Source organism: Physeter macrocephalus, chromosome 19 (assembly GCF_002837175.3).
Source record: "Physeter macrocephalus isolate SW-GA chromosome 19, ASM283717v5, whole genome shotgun sequence".
In the NCBI taxonomy this organism is placed as follows: domain Eukaryota; kingdom Metazoa; phylum Chordata; class Mammalia; order Artiodactyla; family Physeteridae; genus Physeter; species Physeter macrocephalus.
The window spans coordinates 55,544,344-55,569,924 of NC_041232.1; the positions used below are offsets into that span (position 1 = coordinate 55,544,344).

General features: G+C 35.8%; 1 protein-coding gene across 3 annotated transcripts in view; it reads left to right on the forward strand.

The window, feature by feature from the left end:
- Nucleotides 1-25,581, forward strand: part of PIK3C3 (phosphatidylinositol 3-kinase catalytic subunit type 3) — a 174,335-nt gene that overhangs the window by 51,540 nt on the left and 97,214 nt on the right. For all 3 annotated transcript variants that reach the window (XR_002891345.3, XM_024120622.1, XM_028480039.2), the window contains exons 5-7: nucleotides 19,325-19,411; nucleotides 21,595-21,690; nucleotides 24,310-24,381. Coding sequence is in view for 2 of the 3 variants with exons in the window: in XM_024120622.1 (XP_023976390.1) it covers nucleotides 19,325-19,411; nucleotides 21,595-21,690; nucleotides 24,310-24,381 (255 nt within the window). In the remaining variant the exon portion in view is untranslated. The remainder of the gene's footprint in view (nucleotides 1-19,324; nucleotides 19,412-21,594; nucleotides 21,691-24,309; nucleotides 24,382-25,581) is intronic.

The window sequence follows — 25,581 nt, forward strand, 5'->3', positions numbered from 1 at the left end:
ACTATAATCTTCTTCAAATATTTTCTCAGTCCCTTCTTTTTCTCTTCTTCTTCTGGGACCCCTATAATTCGAATGTTGGTGCATTTAATGTTGTCCCAGAGGCCTCTGAGACTGTCCTCAGTTCTTTTCATTCTTTTTTCTTTATTCTGCTCTGCAGTAGTTATTTCCACTATTTTATCTTCCAGGTCACTTATCCATTCTTCTGCCTCAGTTCTGCTGTTGACTCCTTCTAGAGAATTTTGAAGTTCATTTATTATGTTGTTCATCATTGTTTGTTTGCTCTTTAGTTCTTCTAGGTCCTTGTTAAACATTTCTTGTATTTTCTCCATTCTATTTTCAAGATTTTGGATCATCTTTACTATCATTTTTCTGAATTCTTTTTCAAGTAGACTGGCTATTTCCTCTTCATTTGTTTGGTCTGGTGGATTTTTACCTTGCTCCTTTATCTGCTGTGTGTTTCTCTGTTTTCTCTTATGGCTTAACTTACTGTGTTTGGGGTCTCCTTTTTGCAGGCTGCAGGTTGTTAGTTCCCTTTGTTTTTGGTGTCTGCCCCCAGTGGCTAAGGTTGCTTCAGTGGGTTGTGTAGGCCTCCTGGTGGAGGGGACTAGTGCCTGTGTTCTGGTGGATGAGGCTGGATCTTGTCTTTCTGGTGGGCAGGTCCGTGTCTGGTGGTGTGTTTTGGGGTGCTTGTGAACTTATTATGATTTTAGGCAACCTCTCTGCTAATGGGTGGGGTTGTGTTCCTGTCTTGCTAGTTCACTGTCATAGGGTGTCCAGCACTGTAGCTTGCTCGTCGTTGAGTGGAGCTGGGTCTTGGCGTTGAGATGGAGATCTTTGTGAGATTTTCGCTGTTTGATGTTACGTGGAGCTGGGAGGTCTCTGGTGGACCAACGTCCTGAACTCGGCTCTCTCACCTCAGAGGCACAGGCCTGATGCCTGACCGGAGCACCAAGACCCTGTTATCCACACAGCTCAGCATAAAAGGAAGGAAGAAAGAAAGAAAGAAAGAAAGAAAGAAAGAAAGAAAGAAACTAAATTAAATTAAATTAAGTTATTAGAATAAAAAATAATTATTAAAAGATTTATAAAGTAATTAACCAGAAGACAAATCCACCAGTGATAACAAGCCCTAAAAACTATACTAAAAGAAAAAACAGACAGACAGAACTCTAGGACAAATGGTAAAAGCAAAGCTATACAGACAACATCACACCCAGAACCATACACATACACACAAAAAGAGAAAAAGGAAAAAAATATATAGTTGCTCCCAAAGTCTACCGCTTCAATTTTGGGATGATTCGTTGTCTATTCATGTATTCCAGAGATGCAGGGTTCATCAGTCTGATTGTGGAGTTTTAATCTGCTCCTCCTGAGGCTGCTGGGAGAGATTTCCCTTTCTTTTCTTTGTTCACACAGCTCCTGGGGTTCAGCTTTGGATTTGGACCCGCTTCTGCATGTAGTGTCCTGAGGGCCTCTGTTCCAGCTCAGACAGGATGTGGTTAAAGGAGCAGCTGATTAAAGGGAGCTCTGGCTCACTCAGGCCGGGGGGAGGGAGGGCTATGGAATTTGGAGGCAGCCTGTGGCAACAGAGGCCGGCGTGGCATTGTAGCAGCCTGAAGTATGCCGTGTGTTCTCCCAGGGAAGTTGTCCCTGGATCACGGAACCCTAGCAGTGGCGGGCTGCACAGGCTCCCAGGAGGGGAGGTGTGGATAGTTACCTGTGCTTGCACACAGGCTTCTTGGTGGCTGCAGCAACAGCCTTAGCGTCTCATACCGGTCTCTGGGGTCCGCTCTGATAGCCGCCGCTCGCACCTGTCTCTCGTGCTCATTTCGGCAGCACTCTTAATCACCTCTCCTAGTGTACTGCGAAACAAAGAGGCAAGAAAAAGTCTCTTGCCTCTTAGACAGTTCCAGACCTTTTCCCGGATTCCCTGCCAGCTAGCTGTGGCACACTTGCCCCCTTCAGGCTGTGTTCACGCAGCCAACCTTAGTCCTCTCCCTGGGATCTGACCTCCGTAGCCAGAGCCTCGTCTCCCAGTCCCCACCCGTCCCGGCGGGTGAGCAGACAAGCCTCTCGGGCTGGTGAGTGCTGGTAGGCATCGATCGTCCATGTGGGAATCTTTCTGCTTTGCCCTCCGCACCCTGTTGCTGCTCTCTCCTCCGTGGCTCTGAAGCTTCCCTTCTTCCACCACCCGCAGTCTCTGCCCACGAAGGGCCTTCCTAGTGTGTGCAAACCTTTCCTCCTTCACAGCTCCCTCCCACTGGTGCAGGTCCCATCCCTATTCTTTTGTCTCTGTTTTTTCTTTTTTCTTTTGCCCCACCGAGGTATGTGGGGGAGTTTCTTGCCTTTTGGGAGGTCTGAGTTCTTCTGCCAGTGTTCAGTAGGAGTTCTGTAGGCGTTGTTCCACATGCAGATGTATTTCTGTTGTATTTGTGGGGAGGAAGGTGATCTCCACTTCTTACTCTTCTGCCATCTTGAAGCTCCTCTATACAGTATTTTGTAACTCATGAAATGTACATTTTTTTTAACTCCTGAAAAGATGGAAGCTTAGAGAAGTTAAGTGATTTATGTTAACTTTTCAAATAAACAGTAAGTTATAGAACCAGGACCTAAAATCAGGTCTTTAAATCCTTTATGTAAACATCTTTCCAAAGATAAGTATCAGTGATGTGTTTTAGGTTTAAAGATTGTGAAGAATTAGTTTGCATGGAGAATGTGTCGTTCTTATCAAGAAGATTAAAATGGAAAAATAGGAGAAAAGGCAGAGGGACTATGAAATGAAACAATGTATATTCCTGCAGGTCCTTAGGTATAGATAAAAGATGGTGCCTAGTGAATCAAACAGTGACTTGCCTGTGGTGAATGAGCACTCATTAAATATTTGTGCTATAAATGAACTGGTGTTACAAATAGTACTTAGGCTTCAGTTGTTGTTACTGTTGCCTAGTGCAAGCACCTAGTGCTTGCTACATAACAGGCCAATTAATGGAGAGACTAGGTGTTGGGGCAAGAAAAAGTGATTTTACTTTGAAAGCCAGCCGACTGAGAAGATGGTGGACTAGTGTCCCAAAGAACCATTTTACCTGAGGTAGAATTCAGGCTTCTTTTATACTAAAAGGGTGTGTCTGGTTGTTACAAACCTTTTGTTTTAAATTGAAGAATAGTTCATTTACAGTGTTGTATTAGTTTCAGGTATACAGCAAAGTGATTCAGTGATATATGTGTGTACATATACATATACACACACATAAACTTTTCAGATTCTTTTCCATTATAGGTTATTACAAGATATTATAGAGTTCCTTGTGCTATACAGTAGGTCTTTTTTGTTTATCTATTTTATATATAGTTGTGTGTATCTGTTAATCCTAAAGTCCTAATTTATTCCCTCCCTAATTTCTCCTTTGGTAACCATAAGTTTGTTTTCTATGTCTGTGAGTCTGTCTCTGTTTTGTAAATATGTTCATTTATATCCATTTTTTAGAGTCCACATGTAAGTGATATGATATTTGTCTTTTTTTTTTCTTTCTCTGTCTGACTTACTTCCCTAGTATGACTAATCTCTAGGTCTATCCATGTTGCTGCAAATGGCAATATTGTATTCTTTTTTATGGCTGAGTAGTGGAATATAATATATATTAAATAATATATATAATAGAAACTATATATGCATGCCACATCTTCTTTATCAATTCATCTGTCTATAGACACTTAGGTTGCTTCCATATTTTGGCTGTTGTAAATAGTGCTGCTGTGAATCTTGGGGTGCATGTATCTTTTTGAACTAGTTTTCATCTTTTCCAGATATATGCCCAGGAGTGGGATTTCTGGATTACATGGTAACTTTGTTTTTAGTTTTTTAAGGAACCTATGTACTGTTCTCCATAGTGGCTGTACCAGTTTACACGTCCACCGACAGTGTGAGAGGATTCCCTTTTCTCCACACCCTCTCCAGCATCTATTATTTGCATACTTTTTGATGATGGCCATTCTGACTGGTGTGAGGTGAGGTATCATTGTAGTTTTGATTTGCATTTCTCTAATAATTAGCAGTGGTGAGCATCTTTTCATGGGCCTGTTGGCCATCTGTATGTCTTCTTTAGAGAAATGTCTGTTTAGGTCTTCTGCCCGCTTTTTGATTGGGTGTGGGGTTTTTTTGTTTTGTTTTTGATATTGAGCTGTATGAACTGTTTGTATATTTTGGAAATGAAGCCCTTGTCAGTCACATTGCTTGAAGATATTTTCTCCCACTCCATAGGTTGTCTTTTCATTTTGCTTATGGTTTTATTTGCTGTGCAAAAGCTTACAAGTTTTATTAGGTCCCATTTGTTTACTTTTGCTTTTATTTCTTTTGCTTTGGGAGACTGATCTAAGAAAGTATTGCTACGACTTATGTCAGAGGATGTTTGCCTATGTTCTCGTCTAAGAGTTTTATAGTGTCATGTCTTATATTTAAGTCTTTAAGCCATTTTGAGTTTATTTTTGTGTTTGGTGTGAAGGAGTATACTAACTTCATTGATTTACATGTGGCTGAAAGGACACTTTTTTTAATGTAAAGAGACATTACAGAGAATACCAACTTTCCCCGAAAAGCCCTAACATAAAATAAATTGAAGGTATCTCTAGGAACTTCATGTTATATTCTGAAAATAGTAAATTACATAATTATAATAAGGGAGACAGATCATTAATAGGTTCTACTAAATAATGTATTTTCTTAAACTGATTTTACCCAGAATGTCAGTTTATTCATGAAAATTATTTCACAAAGCTACTTCAGGGTAGAAGTGTATTCAGAAGGCAAGAAAAGTATACTTAATCAACTTGCTATACTATAAAGAAAATGGTGTCTGAGGTTGTTTCCTTTTCAGAATAGCTGAAAAAAATCATCATGATGATGACACTGTTATGATTCCTGTAATTAACAGAGAGAGTAGAGTCCAGCTGACCACATTCTATCAATGAAAAATGTCCACAAATACAGAAATAGCTGGTTATTCAATGAGCCACTGTGAGAGCTATAAATCAGGGTTTTTGACTGCCAGTCTTTCTACCCAGTTATAATGTACCTCATTACTATTTAAATCTTCCATAAATTTTGTTCCATTAATTTTAAAAGCATAAAATAAAAGGTAATGCTTTTAATTACCAAAACAACTCCCTGAAAATTCCATGTTCTTCTTTTCTCTAAAATCTAACTACAAATACCATTATGTGGGTACTGGTTTAAAAGTCCACGTAAGTCATCACTTTGATAATCTATTCTTGGATTTATAAACAAAAATGATATCTAGCTTATAAATCACATTTGTAAACATCAAAACATTTGCCAGCCTTAGTTTTCTAATACATCTCTTTCTTTCTCTAGGTTCCTCTAACATCAATAGCAGATAAGCCAATAATGTTTGGTTTGGTTTCTGGTTTCAGTAATGTGGATGACTAAGATAAACTGAAAATCCTCCCCCAACAAACAGCTAATAATATGAAGTAGCAGTAAAATAGGTATAACCACTTAGGAAAGTAAGCCCTACAAAAGATGAGTTTGCAATCTAAAATTTTAAACCAATGGAAGCTAAAATCAGTAATCATAACAAACAACTGGAATATATCCACCAGAAATTCAGATAATGGAATATTGAAAATTTAAAAAACTATTTAAAAATAAAACAGTAATATAAAACCATAAAACATAAATCAAGGAATCAAAACAAAAAGGAACAAGATATTATTTACTACTATAGCTATACAGTGAACCTTAATATTGGTTAGAGTAATTCTTCCCCCTTTATTCTCCTTTCTTCAAACTCAAGTGGTTTTATAAGCTGGACCTACAAAGCCTGCTGAGATCAATATGACCATGATACCAAAACTAGAGAAGAAAAGTGAGAGAAAGGAAAATTATAGACAGTTCTCACTTATAAATACAGATGCAAAATTTCAGCATAAAATTAGCAAACTGAATCAAGTGATTAAAAAATATATCATGCCCAAACAAGATGTATTCCAAGAATGTAAGAACAGTTTAACACAAAATATCTATTAGTGTACATTATTATCACAGTATTGAGTGTTTCAGGGGTCCGCCAAGATGAGATGATGAAAACACAGGACTTAGAGGCAGTTGTAATCACAGCTAAGATTTATTATAAGCAACACAGTAAGAATATGCAACTAGATGGTTCAGTAAAAGAAAAAAATATAGGTGGGGTCTGGAGAAATCCATACACAGGCTTCCTATGCTTCCCCTTCCCAGCCCAGGAAGAGACACTGAGTGTGCTGCTTTCTCCAGGAAGAAAAATGAAACCTTTTAGAAAAGCCCATTTGAGACTCAGAAATTAGGTTTTTTATTGGGGGTCTGGTCACACAGGCATTCTCTGCCCTCAACTGCCAAAATTCTGGCCTCCCAGAAAGAAAACAGGTGCTCACCATAAATTACAATGTACAAACAGCCTAGCCACAGTGAAACATCTATACCCCTTAGAGAATGTTTCAGAAGTCAAGTTCTCACACATTTGCCGAGGGCCATCCTTGCGAGCAGGTCCTTCTAAAGATAGCAGCTTCAAGCCTGTTGTGTTAACTATCTCCTGCATATTAAATTAAGGAGAAAAAATCATATGGTCAAAAGGATTCCCAATCTTACCAACTTTTTGGTGAGTTTCAACAAACATTCATCATATAAAGTTTTGGTAAAATAAAAGAGGACTTTCTTAATCTGATATAAGAAATATATCAAGAACTATAACCAGCATCTTAGCAAATGGTTAAATGTAAGAAACATTCTCATTAAAGTCAGGAACAAAGCAAGGATGCTTCTATTACTGTTCCGATTAGACATTGTACCAGAGTTTCTTGTACTAGTCAGTACAAGAAAACCGTATGTATAGAGGTAAGAAATAAAAATTATTTACAGATGATGATTACATAGAAAAGTCAGAAGAACTATTAGACAAACTGTTATAAATAATAATGTTGTTAGATACAAGATTAGTAAACAGAAATCAGTTATTATTCCAAAATTCCTATTATTCCCTTTTTACCATTCTAAAAATAAAATCTTTAAAAGATATTTACACTAGCAACAAAAACTACGTGATATTTAGAAATAAACCAAACAGAAAATGTATAGATTTTCATCTTGGAAATCCAGCAATTTCACACCTAGATTTCTACACTGAAGAAACTCACTTATGGGCATAAGGAGATACATACACGTGTATTCACTTCAGCCCTGATAATAACACGAAAAGTTGAGTTTTTTGGGAGAATAAATAATAAACTGATTTACTCGTACACTGGGATACTATACAACAGTTTAAATGAAAGCATTTGAGCCGTGTAAATTAACATGGATAAGTATCAAAAACAGCATTAAGTTTAAAAAAGCAAATTGAAATGAAAGAATGAGGGAAGTCTTTACAAATATCTGTGATTTTTTTCATCTTTTTAAAAAAGTGAAACAAGGCAAACAATACATGTTCAGTTTTGACAGTGAATACATGGATATCTAATATTATTCTGCATACTTTTGCTTTATAATAAAAATAAAAATATTAATTACATATATACATAACTTTAAAACTCAGACATTTAACTTTCTAGTACTGGGAAAACAATAAATAATAAGTCAACAAGTGCCGTCTTACTACCTCTTTCACTAATCTTCGAATTCAGTTACTACTTAGCCAAGTTATTTGGTTAATTCCCTTATGCTGAAGAGCACTTTGATGAAGAAGATGAAAGTCAACTAACTCAATTAGGTTGTCTAACACAGAACTACTTCTTCAGTGTGCCTTTAGTGGGAAGGAAGGGAGGGAGGAAGGGAGGGAGGAAAAATGAATATTCGTTATCTTTAGGGATTTTTTTCTTCTAAATGTCAGACAGTTCTTAGTGAAATTATTCAAGGCTGTAAAACTTATTTAGTGGCACCATCTATGTCATCAAAAATGCATCTTAAAAAAAAAAATCACAGAAATGGGCTTCCCTGGTGGCACAGTGGTTGCGAGTCCGCCTGCCGATGCAGGGGACACGGGTTCGTGCCCTGGTCCGGGAAGATCCCACATGCCACGGAGCGGCTAGGCCCGTGAGCCATGGCCGCTGAGCCTGCGCGTCCAGAGCCTGTGCTCCTCAACGGGAGAGGCCACAACAGTGAGAGGCCCGCGTACCGCAAAAAAAAAAAAAAAAAAAAAAAAAAAAAAACTGCATCTTAGCTACAGGTTTTTGTATAAATAATAAGTGTAACTTTTATAAACATAGTGTATTAGATTTGATTCTGTGTTGCTTTTCTTTTGTGTCATAAAAGAAGAGTTTGGGAATCTCTTATAAATTTATTCCTAATGATACATGGTAGAATCTTTTTTATCAGTCACTTTGATTTGCTTACTGTTGTCTAAGACTGTCAAAACTTTTAGATTTGTCTCGAAATCGATGGTAGCAAGTAGACTAAATTAGTTTTTGCCAGTGAAAGACTGAGCCCTAAAAGAATATCGATTCATGTTCTGTAAATCTGTTGTCTGTCTTTACAGCTATAGTTTCTGCCAAAAAACTAGAAAGTAACATGCTTTTAAGACTACATTAATCTCTGAGGAGTTAAACTGAATGAAACTTTTTTTTTTTTTTTTTTTTGCGGTACGCGGGCCTCTCACCGCTGTGGCCTTTCCCGTTGCGGGGCACAGGCTCCGGACGCGCAGGCTCAGCGGCCATGGCTCACGGGCCCAGACACTCCGCGGCATGTGGGATCTTCCCAGCCCGGGGCACGAACCCGCGTCCCCTGCATCGGCAGGCGGACTCCCAACCACTGCGCCACCAGGGAAGCCCTGAATGAAACTTTTAAGAGGCAAATGCCACTCTTCCTGAGTAAGATACACATGTAAAATTTCAAAGTAAAATTGAAGATTTGTGGCTAAGACTTCATTAATCAGGAAGGTAGAAGAAACTCCTGTTCTTTGTGAGAATTAAATATAATACGTGTAGGTGCAAACTCTAACATACAGATACAACTCCTTTTTAAATCTCAGTTTAAGTGAATTTTTTTTTAACATCTTTATTGGAGTATAATTGCTTTACAATGGTGTGTTAGTTTCTGCTTTATAACAAAGTGAATCAGCTATACTTATACATATGTCCCCATATCCCCTCCCTCTTGCATCTCCCTCCCACCCTCGCTATCCCACCCCTCTAGGTGGTCACAAAGCACCAAGCTGATCTCCCTGTGCTATGCGGCTGCTTACCACTAGCTATCTGTTTTACAATTGGTAGTGTATATATGTCCATGCCACTCTCTCACTTCATCCCAGCTTACGCTTCACCCTCCCTGTGTCCTCAAGTCCATTCTCTACGTCTGTGTCTTTATTCCTGTCCTACCGCTAGGTTCTTCAGAACCATCTTTTTTTTTTAGATTCCATATATATGTGTTAGCATATGGTGTTTTTCTCTTTCTGACTTCACTCTGTATGACAGACTCTATGTTCATCCACCTCACTACAAATAGCTCAATTTTGTTTCATTTTATGGCTGAGTAATATTCCATTGTATATATGTGCCACACCTTCTGTATCCATTCATATGTCGATGGACATTTAGGTTGCTTCCATGTCCTGGCTATGGTTTTCTCTAGGTATATGCCCAGTAGTGGGATTGCTGGGTATATTATTTTTAATTTTTATTTATTTATTTATTTATTTTTGGCTGCGTTGTGCACGTGCTTTCTCTAGTTGCGGCAAGCAGGGGCTACTCATCATGGCGGCGCAGAGGCTTCTCATTGCTGTGGCTTCTTTTGTGGAGCACAAGCTCTAGGTGCACGAGCTTCTCATTGCAGTGGCTTCTCTTGTTGTGGAGCACAATCTCTAGGTGTGTGGGCTTCAGTAGTTGTGGCACGCAGGCTCTAGAGCACAGGCTCTGTAGTTGTGGTGCACGGGCTTAGTTGCTCCGCAGCATGTGGGATCTTCCCGGACCAGGGCTCGAACCCGTGTTCCCTGCATTGGCAGGTGGATTCTTAACCACTCTGCCACCAGGGAAGCCCTATACAACTATATTTTGTCTTGAATTATAAATTACTGTGTAGCTTGTATTTGATTTGACACAGATAGGACTCATTGTTTATTGAAGAATTATACTGTTTAATAATAAAAATCTCTCAGTGAGCCATAGTGCATCCTGCAAATAGATTACTGACCAATAATGGTATTCTGTTTAATGAGTACTTATGCTCAGTTCTAGTCTAGGCTTAGGGAAGTGTTAGTGTTGAAAGAGTTACATTATAACCTTTAACTTGAGGGAATTTAGAGGAAGGAGATATGGGGTAGTTGAATAAACACAACCCTCTATGATCATGCTGGAAAAAAATTAGTCTTGTATATGGTAGTACCAAGCATTTTTATTGGCCAATATTCCTATAAATGTGTCAAGAGAAATTTTGAACATTCACATAGGCCCTCTGAATCTGAAAGTTTTCCATCTGGTGACAGAAGTAGACTGGGGTTTTTTTGTTTATTTTTTCAAGTGGTGGAGGGAAAAAAGGAAAAAAGAAAATACAGCTTTGTCATTTTTTTTCTTCTAAGATTTCCTAAGAAAGCATAAGTGTATCTGGCCAAAGCATCACCTATTGTATAGCTACTTATTTTGGAAAATCCACTTATCTTGTAACTCCCCTCTTACAGTTTCTTGATGTGAGTAAAGTTTGAAACCTTAAGCCTGTACATTTGTTTATATAGGAGTTTTTATTAACTGCATATTGAAAAGTGGCAGCTTTTAATTTATATGGGTTTTTTTTCTCATTTAATTTATATGGGCTTTTAGTTGGACCCAGTTGAAAGGCCCTCGGAAGAAATAATTTGAGAGAGAACAGTTCTGTTGATACCTGGTTTTCATTTCATACGATTGAGTTAAATTAATGAGATGGGTCTTTATTCTTTGAGTTTATTATGAAGTAATGTAACTTTATTTAGCATCGTCTTGTTAAATGCTAATCTTTTATGGTTTTCTCAACAGAATTTTCTCCGCAGTTAATTTTTCTTAAAATAACTTTAGTTTTTAAATAACTTATCTTCTGTTAATACAAGCTAACATACATCTGCAATGGAAGAAGATTGTTAAAGTGCAAAGACTGTAAAAATCACCTCTAATCCTCTACTCACAATAGTCATCATTAATATTTTAGTTGATATGCTTTTGGTAAATAAATAAATGTATGTATGTATGTATGTATGTAATGTATGGAATGTATATGTATTTATTTTTAATTTGGGATCATATTGTCTGTGTGTTTAAATGAATCCTGCTTTTACACTTAATGATGTTTCAAAATTGTTCCAGGTCATTTAAGATGCTTTCATAACATGATTTGTAACGACTGTCAGGTTTTGCATAGTGTGGATATTCATTTCAGCAATCCTTTATGGTTGACTGTTCAGGGTATTTGCAATTCTGTGCTGTTGTAAATCCGTTATCCACTTTAAACTTTCTACTAGCTTGAAAATAGAAAGTGAGAATTGTTCTTTAAGTTTTTTTTTTTTTTTTTTTGCGGTACGTGGGCCTCTCACTGTTGTGGCCTCTCCTGTTGCGGAGCACAGGCTCCGGACGCGCAGGCTCAGTGGCCATGGCTCACGGGCCCAGCCGCTCCACGGCATGTGGGATCTTCCTGGACCGGGGCACGAACCCGTGTCCCCTGCATCGGCAGGCGGACTCTCAACCACTGCGCCACCAGGGAAGCCCTTTAAGTTATTTTTATATGGCTTGCTTGATATGTGCTTGTATGCTGTATTTCCAAATTATCAGACATAGTCATAAGGTGTATGTGGGTGCTTAAAACCAGGGTCAAAGTTTGGTGTACATTTCTGAATTCTTTTATCAGTTATATTCTGTCTTATGTTCATCTTGTTGTTCATCTTGTTTTCACAGGTAGATAATAAACTCTGTGAATTATCATACCGTGTCTTGATAAACCAACAAAACTAGCCCACCTTTCATAGCATATGTGAACTTGGGCCATGTGTCTCGTATTTTGATTAATACATGTCAATTGATGCCTTTTGTAAAGATAAAGTGGGTATATGAATATGGAAGAAACTGGCCAGGGAAAATTGGTAAAGCGGAAACCATTTTCTCTCCAGTTTACTTTTGGGTCTGTCTCTCCCCATTTACCTCCCTACAGATTCCTAGGCAGATTTGAAATAGATAAACATTTTTCGGTTCTTTTTACTCTTCCCCTTCTTCCTTTAGGCTGTAAGTGTGGTATCTACTATAAAGAAAAATCTAGATCATGATGAACCTCAAGAAAGATGATTCCCAGTATGCATCTTATGTATGTGTAGATCTTCCTACTGTCCACCTTGCAGAGAACTTGATTTACCTAAATATTTACCGAGAACTACCATCCTAGTCTCTCTTTAATACCTGGGTACATCAAACTCCCTGATGTGCTGACCAATAAGCTATTTCCTCTGCATGGAAGATTTCATCCTGTTTGTTTGACTTATTCCTTATCCTTCAAGTCTCTGCTTTAATGTTACCTGCCTGAGAGGCCTTCTCAAGAACCCCCATTATTTTCTGTCACATCACCCTGTTCATGACTTTCATATTACTGTTTCAATTTGTATATAGACCTATAAGCATTTACCATATGGGCATATAGGCATTACCATACAAATGGCTCACCCATACCTTAAGTTCTTGAAGGCAGGGAACTTGCTTCTTTTGTTCAACATTCTGTGCTTATCTCCAGAGTAGAGGACCTGATGGAAGTTTGTAACTTACAACAGCAAATTAAGTAGTATATATTTATGTTGAAAGTATACAAGTACTAGGGAAAAGTGACTAAGGGCATGAATCATTGTTTCCTCCAGCTTCCTTTTGAGTGTCACTCCCTTCCCCTTGCTCCCCAAAGCTCTTGAACCAAATTGCAGAGTATACAAGCATTTGTTTTCTGTTCTATCACCCTTCCACATTAGAAGTCCTGTCAATAAATATAAATATTCATTGAATGGATAAATGCTAGGTTCTGTCAACCATTCATAGCTCTAGCACTCAAGAAGCTTATGGTCTAGTAGGGCAGATACAAATAAGGAGCAAAGAATTGTGACTTGTGGTGATCATGGAAGTCTATCTGTTCCCAGGGATAGCTATCCAGTTTGACGTTTCTTTTCTCTGCTGTTCCTAGTCTATATACAGTGTAGCAAGTTGGCCTACTTTTATTTCCATCCTTGGTACTTGTATTGAACACCTACTAATCTGAGGCATCTTCCTCAAGCACGTATCTGTCCTCCCATTAAATCTGATATACATGATTAGTACTCCAAACAGTTTCCTGGGCATGTTCTTATTTGATTCTTACACAGATTCTTTTATTTAAGTAGCTTTTAAAACCCCTTGCTATTTAATTCTTGGAGAAGTTTGAGCTCAATAAATATGCTATTATTTCTGTGACAGTGGGCTTCTCTTCCATGCTCTATACGGTTTCTTGTGAATTCTGTAGAAGCTTATGTTCCTTAAAAAGAGAGAATGACTCTTTTACTGATATCTTGACCTAGCTGCTTTCTAGGATGGGTACCCTAGTACCCACAAGCAATTTGAAACAGCTTCTACTTAGTTTTACCCTGCTGTTTAACAGAATGCAGATTTTCTCATTTGGAAGATCTAGGTCAGACCCCAAATGAAATATAAACTGTTCAAGTTCATTTTTTGGTCTTCATTATCTATAGACATTCTCAAACTGGAGACAATTGGAAACTGCTTTGGACTGGCAAAAACCACCCAAGTCTGTCTACATAATCATCAGCACCTATAGAGATGAAGTGACATAGATTATGGGCTAATAACAGCTGCTTAAAGTTTGCATAGTGCTTTATAGTTCTCTAAACTTTTTAGGAAAATTTTTCATCTAATATTTAATTATTTAATCTGCATTGAGTCTTAAAAGTAAAAGGCCTTATTGTCTGAAGAACTGAAACGGGTGGCTGAAGTGTAGCATATCAGTTGGAGAGTTGTAAGAGCTTATTTTGGAGGGGAAGGCAAGGCCTAAACATTTAGGAATTGTGATAGCTAATTCTAGACTACCTGATACCTGAAGTCCAGTCAAGAGCTAGCTTTGCCACCTTCAAATTCTCTCCCCTTGCTCTTCTGCAATTGAGCAATCAACTGTATGCTTAGATTGTCCAGTAAATGCTGTGCTAGCTAGTCTCCAAAGGTGACCCTCAATGAAATATGCCTCCTGATACTCAAGCTTCCATGTTCGGTCTGCACTAGCTCTGTGACTCATTTTAACTAACATGATGCAGCTGAACTGATGCTATGCCTGTTCCAGGGCTAAACTTTAAGACAACTTGAAAGCTTCTGTTTTTTGCACTTTTGGGGAATAATGAGCCACCATGTAAGAAGTCCAGCTACCTAGTTGGAGTGACTATGTTGAAAGACTACCTGGAGAGGGAGCAGCACTGAGAGTACCTTCAGAAAGAGAGAGGCCCCACCACTCTGGTTTCCCACCTGAGCCCATCCTTTCCCACGAAGGCGTTGGAAATGTAAGTGAAGCTATCTTGGACATTCCAGCTCCAGCTACCACTTGACAACAGTCTCATGAGAGACTGTTAGACTAAGAGAAAAAAAATATCCAGATGTCCTCAAGAAAATGACTTCTTGATGTCTCCAAGAATCATGAAAAATATTAAAATGAGTGGTGTTTTAAGGCACTAAGTTTTGTGGTGCTTTGTTACATAGTATCAGATAAATAGCACAAGTAGCTAGGGGACATTTTGAGTGGTAACTTTCTAGTGCAACAGAAATTATAAAACTGTTTCAAACAGAGAAATATCTAGAAATTCTGCTGTCAATCTCAAGAGTCTGGTGTGAGACAAACTTGTAAACTAACAGTCATAGCATAAGTGGTACCTCTCATTCTGCAGTTGCTTTTGCATTCAACAGTGTCATAGGGATGTTTCCTATCGGGGTATATGGATTTTTCTTTCTTTTTGATTATAGTATTTCTTAGTGTGTGTGCCATAGTTTACTTAACAGTTCCCACTATTGATAGACATTTACATTCTTTTATGTCTAAGTTTTCCATATTGAAAAAAATGATGCACAAATATGAATATATCTCAGGTAATTTAAACTTGTACTCCAAAATGGCTTTACCAATTTATGGTACTACCATCCTTGACCATGCATTCTTTGGTTGCTATTTGTAAGGTTGAGAATGGTCATCTTTTAGTATTCAAATACAGAAGGTAAGAATATGCTATATAGGAAGTAATATTTATTAGCAGCAAACACGAATTCTGGAATTAGTGAAATGACTTTAGAAAATTTTCGATTTGCCTGATTATTTAGTAAGGGAGAGAAAAATGCCCAACACATTCTGCCACATCTAAACTTAATATGCTATTGTCAATTTTTTCCTCAAAGGAAACTAGTGGAGAATCAACTACTGTATCATAAGTATGAAACTTGTGTTTAAAAATTTACAAAAGTTAATTAGACTTAAATCTTTTACTATGAATACATCAATAGAGGAGATAGCAAAGACTGATAAAAGGAATATGGACTTTATAGACCCGGGGTTTAAATCCTAGCTCTGCCACTTCAGTGTGGTAGTTGATGTGATATGACCCTTTATATTTTTATTCATTTAAAAAACTAGTTTGGAACATGTGGCAAAATGAGTGAGAATATAATTCTTTAAAGACTGTATGGAATAATACTGCCTATCATATTTTGCATCCATTATCCTATTTGAATTTTGCTAGCAGAAATAGAAATTAATACTTCTTTTTGTACATGAGGGTTCAAAAATGACAGAATTCGAAAATGGAGTGCTAGGGTTAGAACCCAGGTCTAATGGCTCCTAGTCTAGCACTCTTTCCTTTAGGTCACATTGCCTGGTGTTCTTTTGGCTCCCTTGTAACTAATTCTTAGTCTGTTTCCATGTTAGTGTATTTGTCTAATGTTCCACCAGAGCCAGCAAAATGTTTAGTCCCTGCTTTGTGTGAGTAATAGTGCTAAGCACTTTTTGTTGCCTCATCCATTTTCATTTAGAGATTACCTCAAGTGAAAAGGAATTTGTTATTCAGAAGAAAACTAAGCTGATAATATTTTTATATTACAGTGATCCTCAGACTTTTTGTATGAAGCTACTATTTTCATTTCTGAAATAGTATGACCATGTAGTTGTGATGAGTCCCTTAGTTGAGGAATATAAAGAATATTTATGAAGATTTTTAGTTCTGTGAGAGAGATAATAATTGGTAGAAGTGTTTGGCATTCTTGTAGGAATACCATCATAACATGTATAATGGAAATGAAGACAAATCATAAAGACAAGCTACCATTGAAGCCCTTAATGCTCAGTTTTGCTTTATGCTATGAATTTGTTTAGGAAGAAAGAGGGGATTTGATACATAAATAATGCTGATGTTTAAAATTACACTTTCTAAGACAAAATCTAGTTTCAGTTTGAGGACCTTGGAAATTATCTTGAATTCTCTGTGTATTTGAAGGGTCAATGTATTATTTAATTTGTGAAACCAAGGGTAGGTTGGTATGTAAGACCTTCAGAGGACTCTCCCAACTGCAACTCTAGAAAGTCTTTTACCACTGGTTCTTTTATTACCGTTAATTCTTTTATTACTCCTTCTTAAAAGTAAAGCGCACATGCACACCTATGTGCTTAAGTCTTAGAGCAGTAAATTATAGGCTCCAGAGAAATGCCTTATGTATGTAACTGTCTGTTATTTTTCATATTGAGATGTGAAAAAAATAGAAGTTTATTTCCAATTTGAAGAACTATCATTATAATTCTCTCCCTTTGTAATAATCAAAATGTAAGAAATATAGAACATGGAGATACTTTCAGCAAAGGCTTCATTATTTTTTAGCATGTTTAGATGGCAGATTATAGACCATTTAAAATTTGTTATTTTTCTGTAAAAAACTATGATGATTAGTCTGTAGCCAAGTCCATTTCTTATCTTGATAGTTGTGTATGACTTCTGTTGTGTATAGGAATGTATGAAATGTGAAGGTGACATAACACTTCTGTTTCTGATTTTTTAAAGATTTTATTTTTGTTGAACAGTTTTACATTCACAGCAATACTAAGAGGAAGGTACAGATATACGCTCTGCCCCAGCACATGCATAGCCTCCCCTATTGTCAACACCTCTCACCACAGTGGTACATTTGTTACAATTTTTTACAATTGATGAACCTATACTGACAACTCATAATCACCCAAAGACCATATACCTCAGTGTTCTCTCTTGATATTGTACATTCTATGGGCTTTGACAGATATTTAATGTCATTTGTCCATCATTATAGAATGATACAGAGTAGTTTTACTGCCCTAAAAATCTTCTGTGCTCCACTTATACATCCCTTCTTCCCCCCCAACCCTGGGCAACTAGTTATCTTTTTATTATCTCCATAGTTTTATCAATACCTTTTCTTTAGTTGGAATCATACTGTACCTAGCCTTTTCAGATTGGCCTCTTTCACTTAGCAATGTGCAAGTAATGTGTACTTAAGGTTCCTCCATGTCTTTTCATTGATTGATATACCTCCTTTCCTTTTAGCACTGCATAACATTGTTTGAATGTATCCATTTATCCATTCACTTGGTGAAGGCCATCTGAATTGCTTCCAAGTTTTGGTTATTATAAATAAAGTCGCTATAAATATCCATGTTCAGGCTTTTGTGTGGGCATTAAGTATTCAACTCCTTTGGGTAGATACCAAGGAGGGCAATTCCTGGACTGTATGGTAAGAGTATGTTTAGATTTGTAAGAAACTGCCACACTGACTTCCAGAATGGCTGTACATTTTGCATTCCCACCAGCAGTTCATGAGAGTTCCTGTAGCTCTACATCCTCACACCTGCATTTGGTGTTCTCAGTGTTCCAAATCTTGGTCATTCTGATAAGTGTTTAGTGATTTCTCATTGTTTTAATTTGCATTTCCCTGATGGCATATGATGTAGAGCATCTTTTCATATGCTTATTTGCCATCCATATCTCTTCTTTGGTGAGTTGTTTATTAAGATCTTTGGCCCATTTTTTAAATCAGGTTGCTTATTTTCTTATTGTTGAGTTTTAAGAGTTCTTTGTATATTTTGGCCAACATTCCTTTATCATATGTGCCTTTTGCAAATATTTTCTCCCGGTCCATGCCTTGTTTTCTCATTCTCTTCACAATGTCTTTCACAGAGCAGAATTTTTAAATTTTAATGAAGTCCAGCTTATCAATGATTTCTTTCATGGATTATGCCTTTGGTGTTGCATCTAAAAAGTTGTCACCATACCCAAGGTCATTTAGGTTTTCTCCTGTGTTATCTTCTAGGAGTTTTGTATTTTGCGATTTACATTTAGGTCTGTGATTCATTTTGAGTTAATTTTTGTGAAGGGTATACGGTCTTTGTCTACATGTATTTGTTTGCATGTACATGTCCAGTTATCCCAGCGATATTTGAAAAAACTCTTTGCTCCATTTTATTGCCTTGCCTCTGCTTCTTGGTCAAAGATCATTGACTCTATTTATGTGGACTCTTTCTGGACTCCATTCTGTTCCATTTATCTATTCTTTTGCCAGTACCACACTGTCTTGATTACAGTAGCTATATATTAAGTCTTATAGTTGGGTAATATATAGCTTCCAATTTTGTTCTTCAATACTGTGTTGGCTATTATAGATCTTTTGCCTTTCCATATAAACCTTAGAATCAGTTTGTTGATATCTACAAAATAACTTGCTGGGTTTTTTTTTTTTTTTGGACTAGGATTGCTTTGAATCTATAAATCAAGTTGGGAAGTACTGACATCTTGACAATATTGAGTCATCTTACCCTGAATGGAGTATCTGTCCATTAATTTAGTTCTTCGTTGATTTTGTTCATCAGAGTTTTGTAGTTTTCCTCACATAGATCTTGTACATATTTTGTTAGACTTATGCCAGTTTCATTTTTGGGAGGCACTAATGTAAGTGATACTGTGTTTTGATATTGTGTTTTTAATTTTCAAATTTTACTTATTGATTGCTGGTAACAATATATAAGAAAGAGATTGACTTTTATATGTGAACCTTGTATCCTCCTTGCTGTAATTGCTTATTTGTTCCAGGAGCTTTTTGTCCATTTAAAAATATTTTCTACATAAATGATCATGTCACCTTTGAATAAAGAAAGTATTATTTCTTTCTTCCCAATCTGTATATCATTTATTCCCTTTTTCTTTGTATTAGCTAGTACTTCCAGTGTCATGTTGATGATCATTACCGTTCTTTATCCTCCTTTCTGTGAGATCTGTCTCTTAAAATTTTCTCCATTATGTATTTTTTGCAGCTCACCAAAGCTCACCGACAAGGTCACATGGTGAAAGTAGATTGGCTGGACAGACTGACATTTAGAGAAATAGAAATGATAAATGAGGTGGGTTGTATCCCTCTTTTTAATTTCAAAATATTTTCTCCAGAATTTTAATTGAAAAATTTTTTAGAAGAACTATTTATTGCCAGGTATTTCTCAAATGTGGGAGCATTGAGGATTACCTCTAGTTGTGAGGTTTATGCTAATAAAAGGAAAACTTAGGATATCTGCCTTTCTTATATTTTAGTGTTCTCTTGAACCCCAAAATAGGTAGTGGATATCATAAGTGTACTAAATATCATATAAGTGAAGCCCGTGTTAAGCTTGATGCCTCACTTGTATGTTCTCTTTCTCCATATGGCAGTTTATGTCCAAGTTGATTGGATAAATCTGTCAAAATAGTGTCAAAACAACCTCTTCATTTCAGTTACCTTAAGTCATGAATAGCAATTCCTCTCCCTAATTAAGATATTCCTTGTCTTATTTAGTACATATAGGGCTGTGCACACTTAATGAGTTTACATGGTTCAAGTAATTCGTGTGCTTTCTTTTTTTTTTTTTTGCGGTACACGGGCCTCTCACTGTTGTGGCCTCTCCCGTTGCTGAGCACAGGCTCCGGAGGCCATGGCTCACTGGTCCAGCCGCTCCGCGGCATGTGGGATCTTCCCGGACCGGGGCATGAACCCGTGTCCCCTGCATCGGCAGGTGGACTCTCAACCACTGCACCGCCAGGGAAGCCCCTCGTGTGCTTTCTTGATCTTGTGTATTAGTCCAGAATATGTTCATTGAAAAGATGGCTTCAGTGAAACTCTTTACAAAAGTTAAAACGACAAAAAAATTTTTTCTGTACACTAGCACTGAAATACTAGATGTTTGGCCTAATGTTCTATGTCTAGAGAGCAGAAATAATGGTTATATATTAATCACATTAGGAGAGAGGAATAGCAATTTTGTGAAATGCGTAGCTTATAGTGATCACCACGTGGCACAACTGCCTTGATTTGTGTTCTTTCAACAGTTTTCAGCAGGTGGAAAGAGAGAAATTTGTCATTTTACAGTGAACACTTAGAAAAGTTAAATTCCGACATTGTTCATTTTTTAAAAACAAATTAGTAGCATCTAACAACATTTATATTCAGTATGAATACTGGGCATCTTTTCTAAATGTATTCATAATACATTCTTATATACTGAAACTGGAATAAAATTTTACTTTTTTGAATTTTGATAATAGTCACATTCCAAAAATAGTTTAATCAAAATGCTTTTTTCTTTTTCCTATTTTTAATTTAAAAATATTTTTAATTTTTCTATTCTTCAACTTAGATACCCCTGGGTGTAGAAAATGTAACATTAGAGCATACTTTGCCCAGCCTTTTTCACTCACTCTATCTGCACTCTTTAAAAGATAGGAGGCTGTCTATTATCATAATAGATTATAATATGCTTCATAAAGCTGAACAGTTTAAGTGACCTCCTTAGATCTTTATGATTATATACATATAGATTTAAAGCCATTTTTCAAACTGTTTTGGGTCAGGACTAATCACCCTTTTAAATTTCATTTTATTTTCACCTCATTATTAACATAATATTTGCTTTTTTAAGGGGACACATTTATACACACAATCAGCATTTTATATGTTGGGGAAGAAGTAACTATTCCCAGTGTATTTAAAGTGTATTGATAAAACTTTACAAATGATTACAAGTTATTTTAAGACCGTTTATAAATTGTGAAAAACTTGTAAATGTTGTATCTGTTAAGCTCAAATGACTTCTGTCCTTAGTTACATACTTTGTTTTACTTTTGTTTTTTGTTATACTTATATTAATTTCTACAGTTAGATTAGTCCATGTGGTTTAAGGGTGAACTGTTCTTTGCTTAAAATTATTAGAAATACAAATTTTTTTAAATAAAATAATTCTCCTGCAAATGTATATGAAATACCTTTAAAATGTTATATAATAGAATTCATACTACTGAATAAACCAAAAATGTCAGTAAGTTTGAGGAGGGAGTTATAAGTGAGTAGTAGACACTTCTGGGTAAAACGGTAGTGCTGTATATAATGAAATAGTAGTGCTGTGTAAAACAGTGCATTTATAATAATGAAATAAAAATTTGTTACATTTTAAATTATATTTGATAGAATTCATGTATTACTGAATTGGGAATAATGATACAAACTGATGTTGAAGAAAATCATTTTTCATAAAAAATCTTTTTTTTTTTTTTTTTTTAGAGTGAAAAACGAAGTTCTAATTTCATGTACTTGATGGTTGAATTTCGATGTGTCAAGTGTGATGATAAGGAATATGGTATTGTTTATTATGAAAAGGTATTTTCCTTGGAACTGTTTATGGTCTCTAAAGTAGAAGGGAGGGGAAACATTAAAAAAAATTTACTGTTTTTCCTGCTGGGATGAATTCTTTGGCTGCAGAATGGCAGCAGACAGCTGTCAGCAGCAGCTGTTTGTATATACACAAATCAAATCATATAGCTACAACAAGATTACAAAAGCTGCTCACTCATGTAATGCAGTTCTGGGTTATAGAATTCAATAAATATGCAAGAGATTAAAAACTTTTTGATTAATTGTTCTGTAAATTGTCAAGTAAGACATGAAAGCAGTAGCTTCATTAACAATTAGTGTCCATTTGAAAAGTAAAAAGAGGTAATCATATTTTTTATGTGGTAGGCTGTCGAATTGTAAGGGTATGTTATTTGAGTGTGTATGTAATGTGTTGGAATTGTATATGTAACAATTCCAACGTAAGTATTCTTATGAAATACCTTATAAATGTTCATTTATATAATATTATGCAGAATTAAGAAAACCATGTTATCAGTAGGCTGAGTGGTAATGAATATAAAGTTATGAATTTGCTCTGGTCTGTTCATTAACAAAAGAAAGTAGTTGTATATTTGATATCTAGCTACTTGAAAAATATCTGTGCCTTAAATGCTTATTTATGGGTCTTCATTTTAGTACTACAGAAAAAATAGTATGCATAGTTCAAAACCACATAAATTAGGTACCTTCTGTTATTTTGGAAGTACTGAGACAAGTGCTTATGAGGACAGTGCGAATCAGAATCAGTGTGAATGAGGACAGACTTTCGATACATGGCATAATAGAATAATATTTCTTCTAGCATAGAGCTAAGCTATATGCAGTTTATTTGTTCATTAGAAGCAGCACTTTTAAATTACCTTTACACATTAGTGTTATTTGTTAAAGTTGTCACAAGTGATTTTTTAAAAATATATGTTTTATAACTATTAAATTACTATTTGAAAGATGTTTTCATAATGAAGGTTTAGGGTTTGTATAGTTAATTTTTGATCATTTTTCTGGTACTTTTCAAGTTAATGTATTTTTCTCTTTAGCTTGTACTCCTTCCTAAAGTAAAAGGTTAGGAAAAGTTAACTTGTTTCAGCTTTTTATTTTATAAATAGTACTCTCAGGGGGAAAAAAATGATAAGAAGGTAGACTATTTAATATTGTTTGTTAATTCATTAGAAAGACTACATTAAAAAGGGAAATGTAGGTGAGTGAAATTGTTTTGTTACCAATACATCTTATAAAATCACTTTTTACATTTTTACTATATGTAATTTCATTAAAAGCAATATTTCCTGCCCATATGGAGTTTATATTGCAGAAGCATGCTAATGGTAATGGTACTTTCAGTCATTGGAGACTTGAAGGATCTTTTGTAAGACAGCTTTGATGATAGATGAAATAATAACAGAATAGAAATTAGAAGAATTTCAAGTATTTTTGATAAGGTTCTTGACCCCTTTCTACTGCTTCTTGAAAATTGCCCATAAATTAATGCCTGTCTACCTACCCTGTCATATTTCCACTTAGTGTAAAGATTGCTGGGCCAGTGTATTGAATCTAATGTAAATAGACTTTCTTGTCACCTGTCTTATGTGACAGATAGCCTTAGTGAAGATTACTTGTCACAGTTGGGCTGATAAATGTGTTTTCTGATGTTGTGATGGCGAACCAGCCTGTTAAACAGTGGCTGTGGGAATTTGTGGTTTTCTCTAGGACTCAATTACTGAACCTAAAGTAAAGTCACAATACTTCCCCTCTTTCAGTCTCTCCTGATTCTGTTGCTCATATCTAAAATTGAAAATATGCTAGCATTTGGAAATTGACAGAAAAACTTGATGCTAGGTGTACAGTTGTGAGGAAATGAATTTCAACCTTAATTAGTTTATCCTTTTCCAGGATGTATGCAGTGACATTTATTATGCAGAATTACCTTTCTTGCCTGAATTGGATAAAAGTAAAAGCCAAAATTCTTCAAAAATGATAATACCAACAAAATAAGACAGATTTATTTCTTAAGAATTGATGGATTGATTCTTGCTATTCAAATTTGCATTGCATTGAGTAAGTATCCTCTGAGAAGCAATGCTGCTGAATTTCTAGTCGTATATAAGTTTGAGTAATGTTAACCCACATTTAAGATTCTACTTATCTGAGTGGAACTTAATTGTGATAATTTGAAAAATTACCAATATCCACTTAGTAGTTTTTGCAAATGATGAGACAGATCCCTTGTGCCATATTTTAATTATACTCTTTGGTTTCTTGTTCTAAGTTTGAAAATTAGGACATACTATTTTGACTCAGTCATTATAAACAAAGTTTAAAACAAAATCTGGACAAAGACAATCTACTAATTTCCAGACCTCATATCTCTAAAAACTATAATACAGATTATTTTTATTGTTAGAGTTTATTTTTCTCAAAATATTTTATCAGCAACAAAAGTAAAAAATGGATATGTATTTTAAAATATAGTTGAATGAAGATAATTTTTTAAAGGGAGGAACAATGTTCATTAATTAAAGTACATTAGAGTGCACACGATCATGTATGACATTTTAACCATTTGGTTAAAAAAATTTTTTTTAAACTTGTTATGCTGTAATCCAGGATGGTGATGAGTCATCTCCAATCTTAACAAGCTTTGAGATAGTGAAAGTTCCTGACCCTCAGATGTCTATGGTGAGTCATTGTCAAATTTCTTATGAAAATTCTTTTTTCCAGAGTGATTATGACTTAGATCCACATCATACACTTTTCTTTTTAAAAACTATATCTGTAACTACATTGGTTATTTAAAAGTGATTCATAAATTCACTTCAGCTATTGATATATGTAATCAGGTTCAGATGGAATCTTTATAAGAAATATTAACACCTTAAAATAAGGTCAAGATAGTATAGTGTTGGGGAACCATTTTGTTTGAATTATTGAAAAAGCTATGGAATGCAGTCTTGAAGGACTTGGGGAAACAAGTATTTGAAAGATTGTCATCATAACAGAAGGGAAATTTATTTAACACTGAGATCAATGGATGGAAATTTTAGGGAGACTGAGTTTGTTGAAAAATAGGGAAGATAATTGTAGCTACTAGAACTATTCAATTTGGATTATGGTGTCTTGGATGATTTTGATATACCTGCATTGAATTGTTGAGATGATAGCTCTCTCAGGAATAAGAAAGAGGTAGAATTCCTACTTTGCAGCAGAGATTTAATTTGATGACTTCAGATTTAGAAAGTTCCAGGCAAAAAATCCTTATAGCAACACAATAGATACTGTGATATCTACACTTAGAATTCATTTATATCACTCTGAACTATTTTCTTCTTATTTTATACATTTCTAATTAGATTAATTACCTTCCTAATCAGAACAAAGTAGATAAAAAGTAGTACATGGGAAGATGAAAACATGATGACTGGAGTAAATACAGTTCATTAGAGCAGGAAGTAATGGCTGATGGCCTAACATCAAAGGAAGAAATAGGGGGGAAAAGCAAATAAAAAGTTAGAAAATAAAGGTCACTCGGGAATCTTACAAACAAACACCTAAGTACTTTCACAGATCCTATGCCTAGCATAATAAAATAAAGTTAATAGATCTAAAATTGACACAGTGGATTGGAAGAATCAACATTGTGAAAATGACTGTACTACCCAAAGCAATCTCCAGATTCAATGCAATCCCTATCAAACTATCACTGGCATTTTTCAGAGAACTAGAACAAAAAATTTCACAATTTGTATGGAAACACAAAAGACCCTGAATAGCCAAAGCAATCTTGAGAAAGAAAAATGGAGCTGGAGGAATCAGGCTCCCGGACTTCAGACTATACTACAAAGTTACAGTAATCAAGACAGTATGGTACTGGCACAAAAA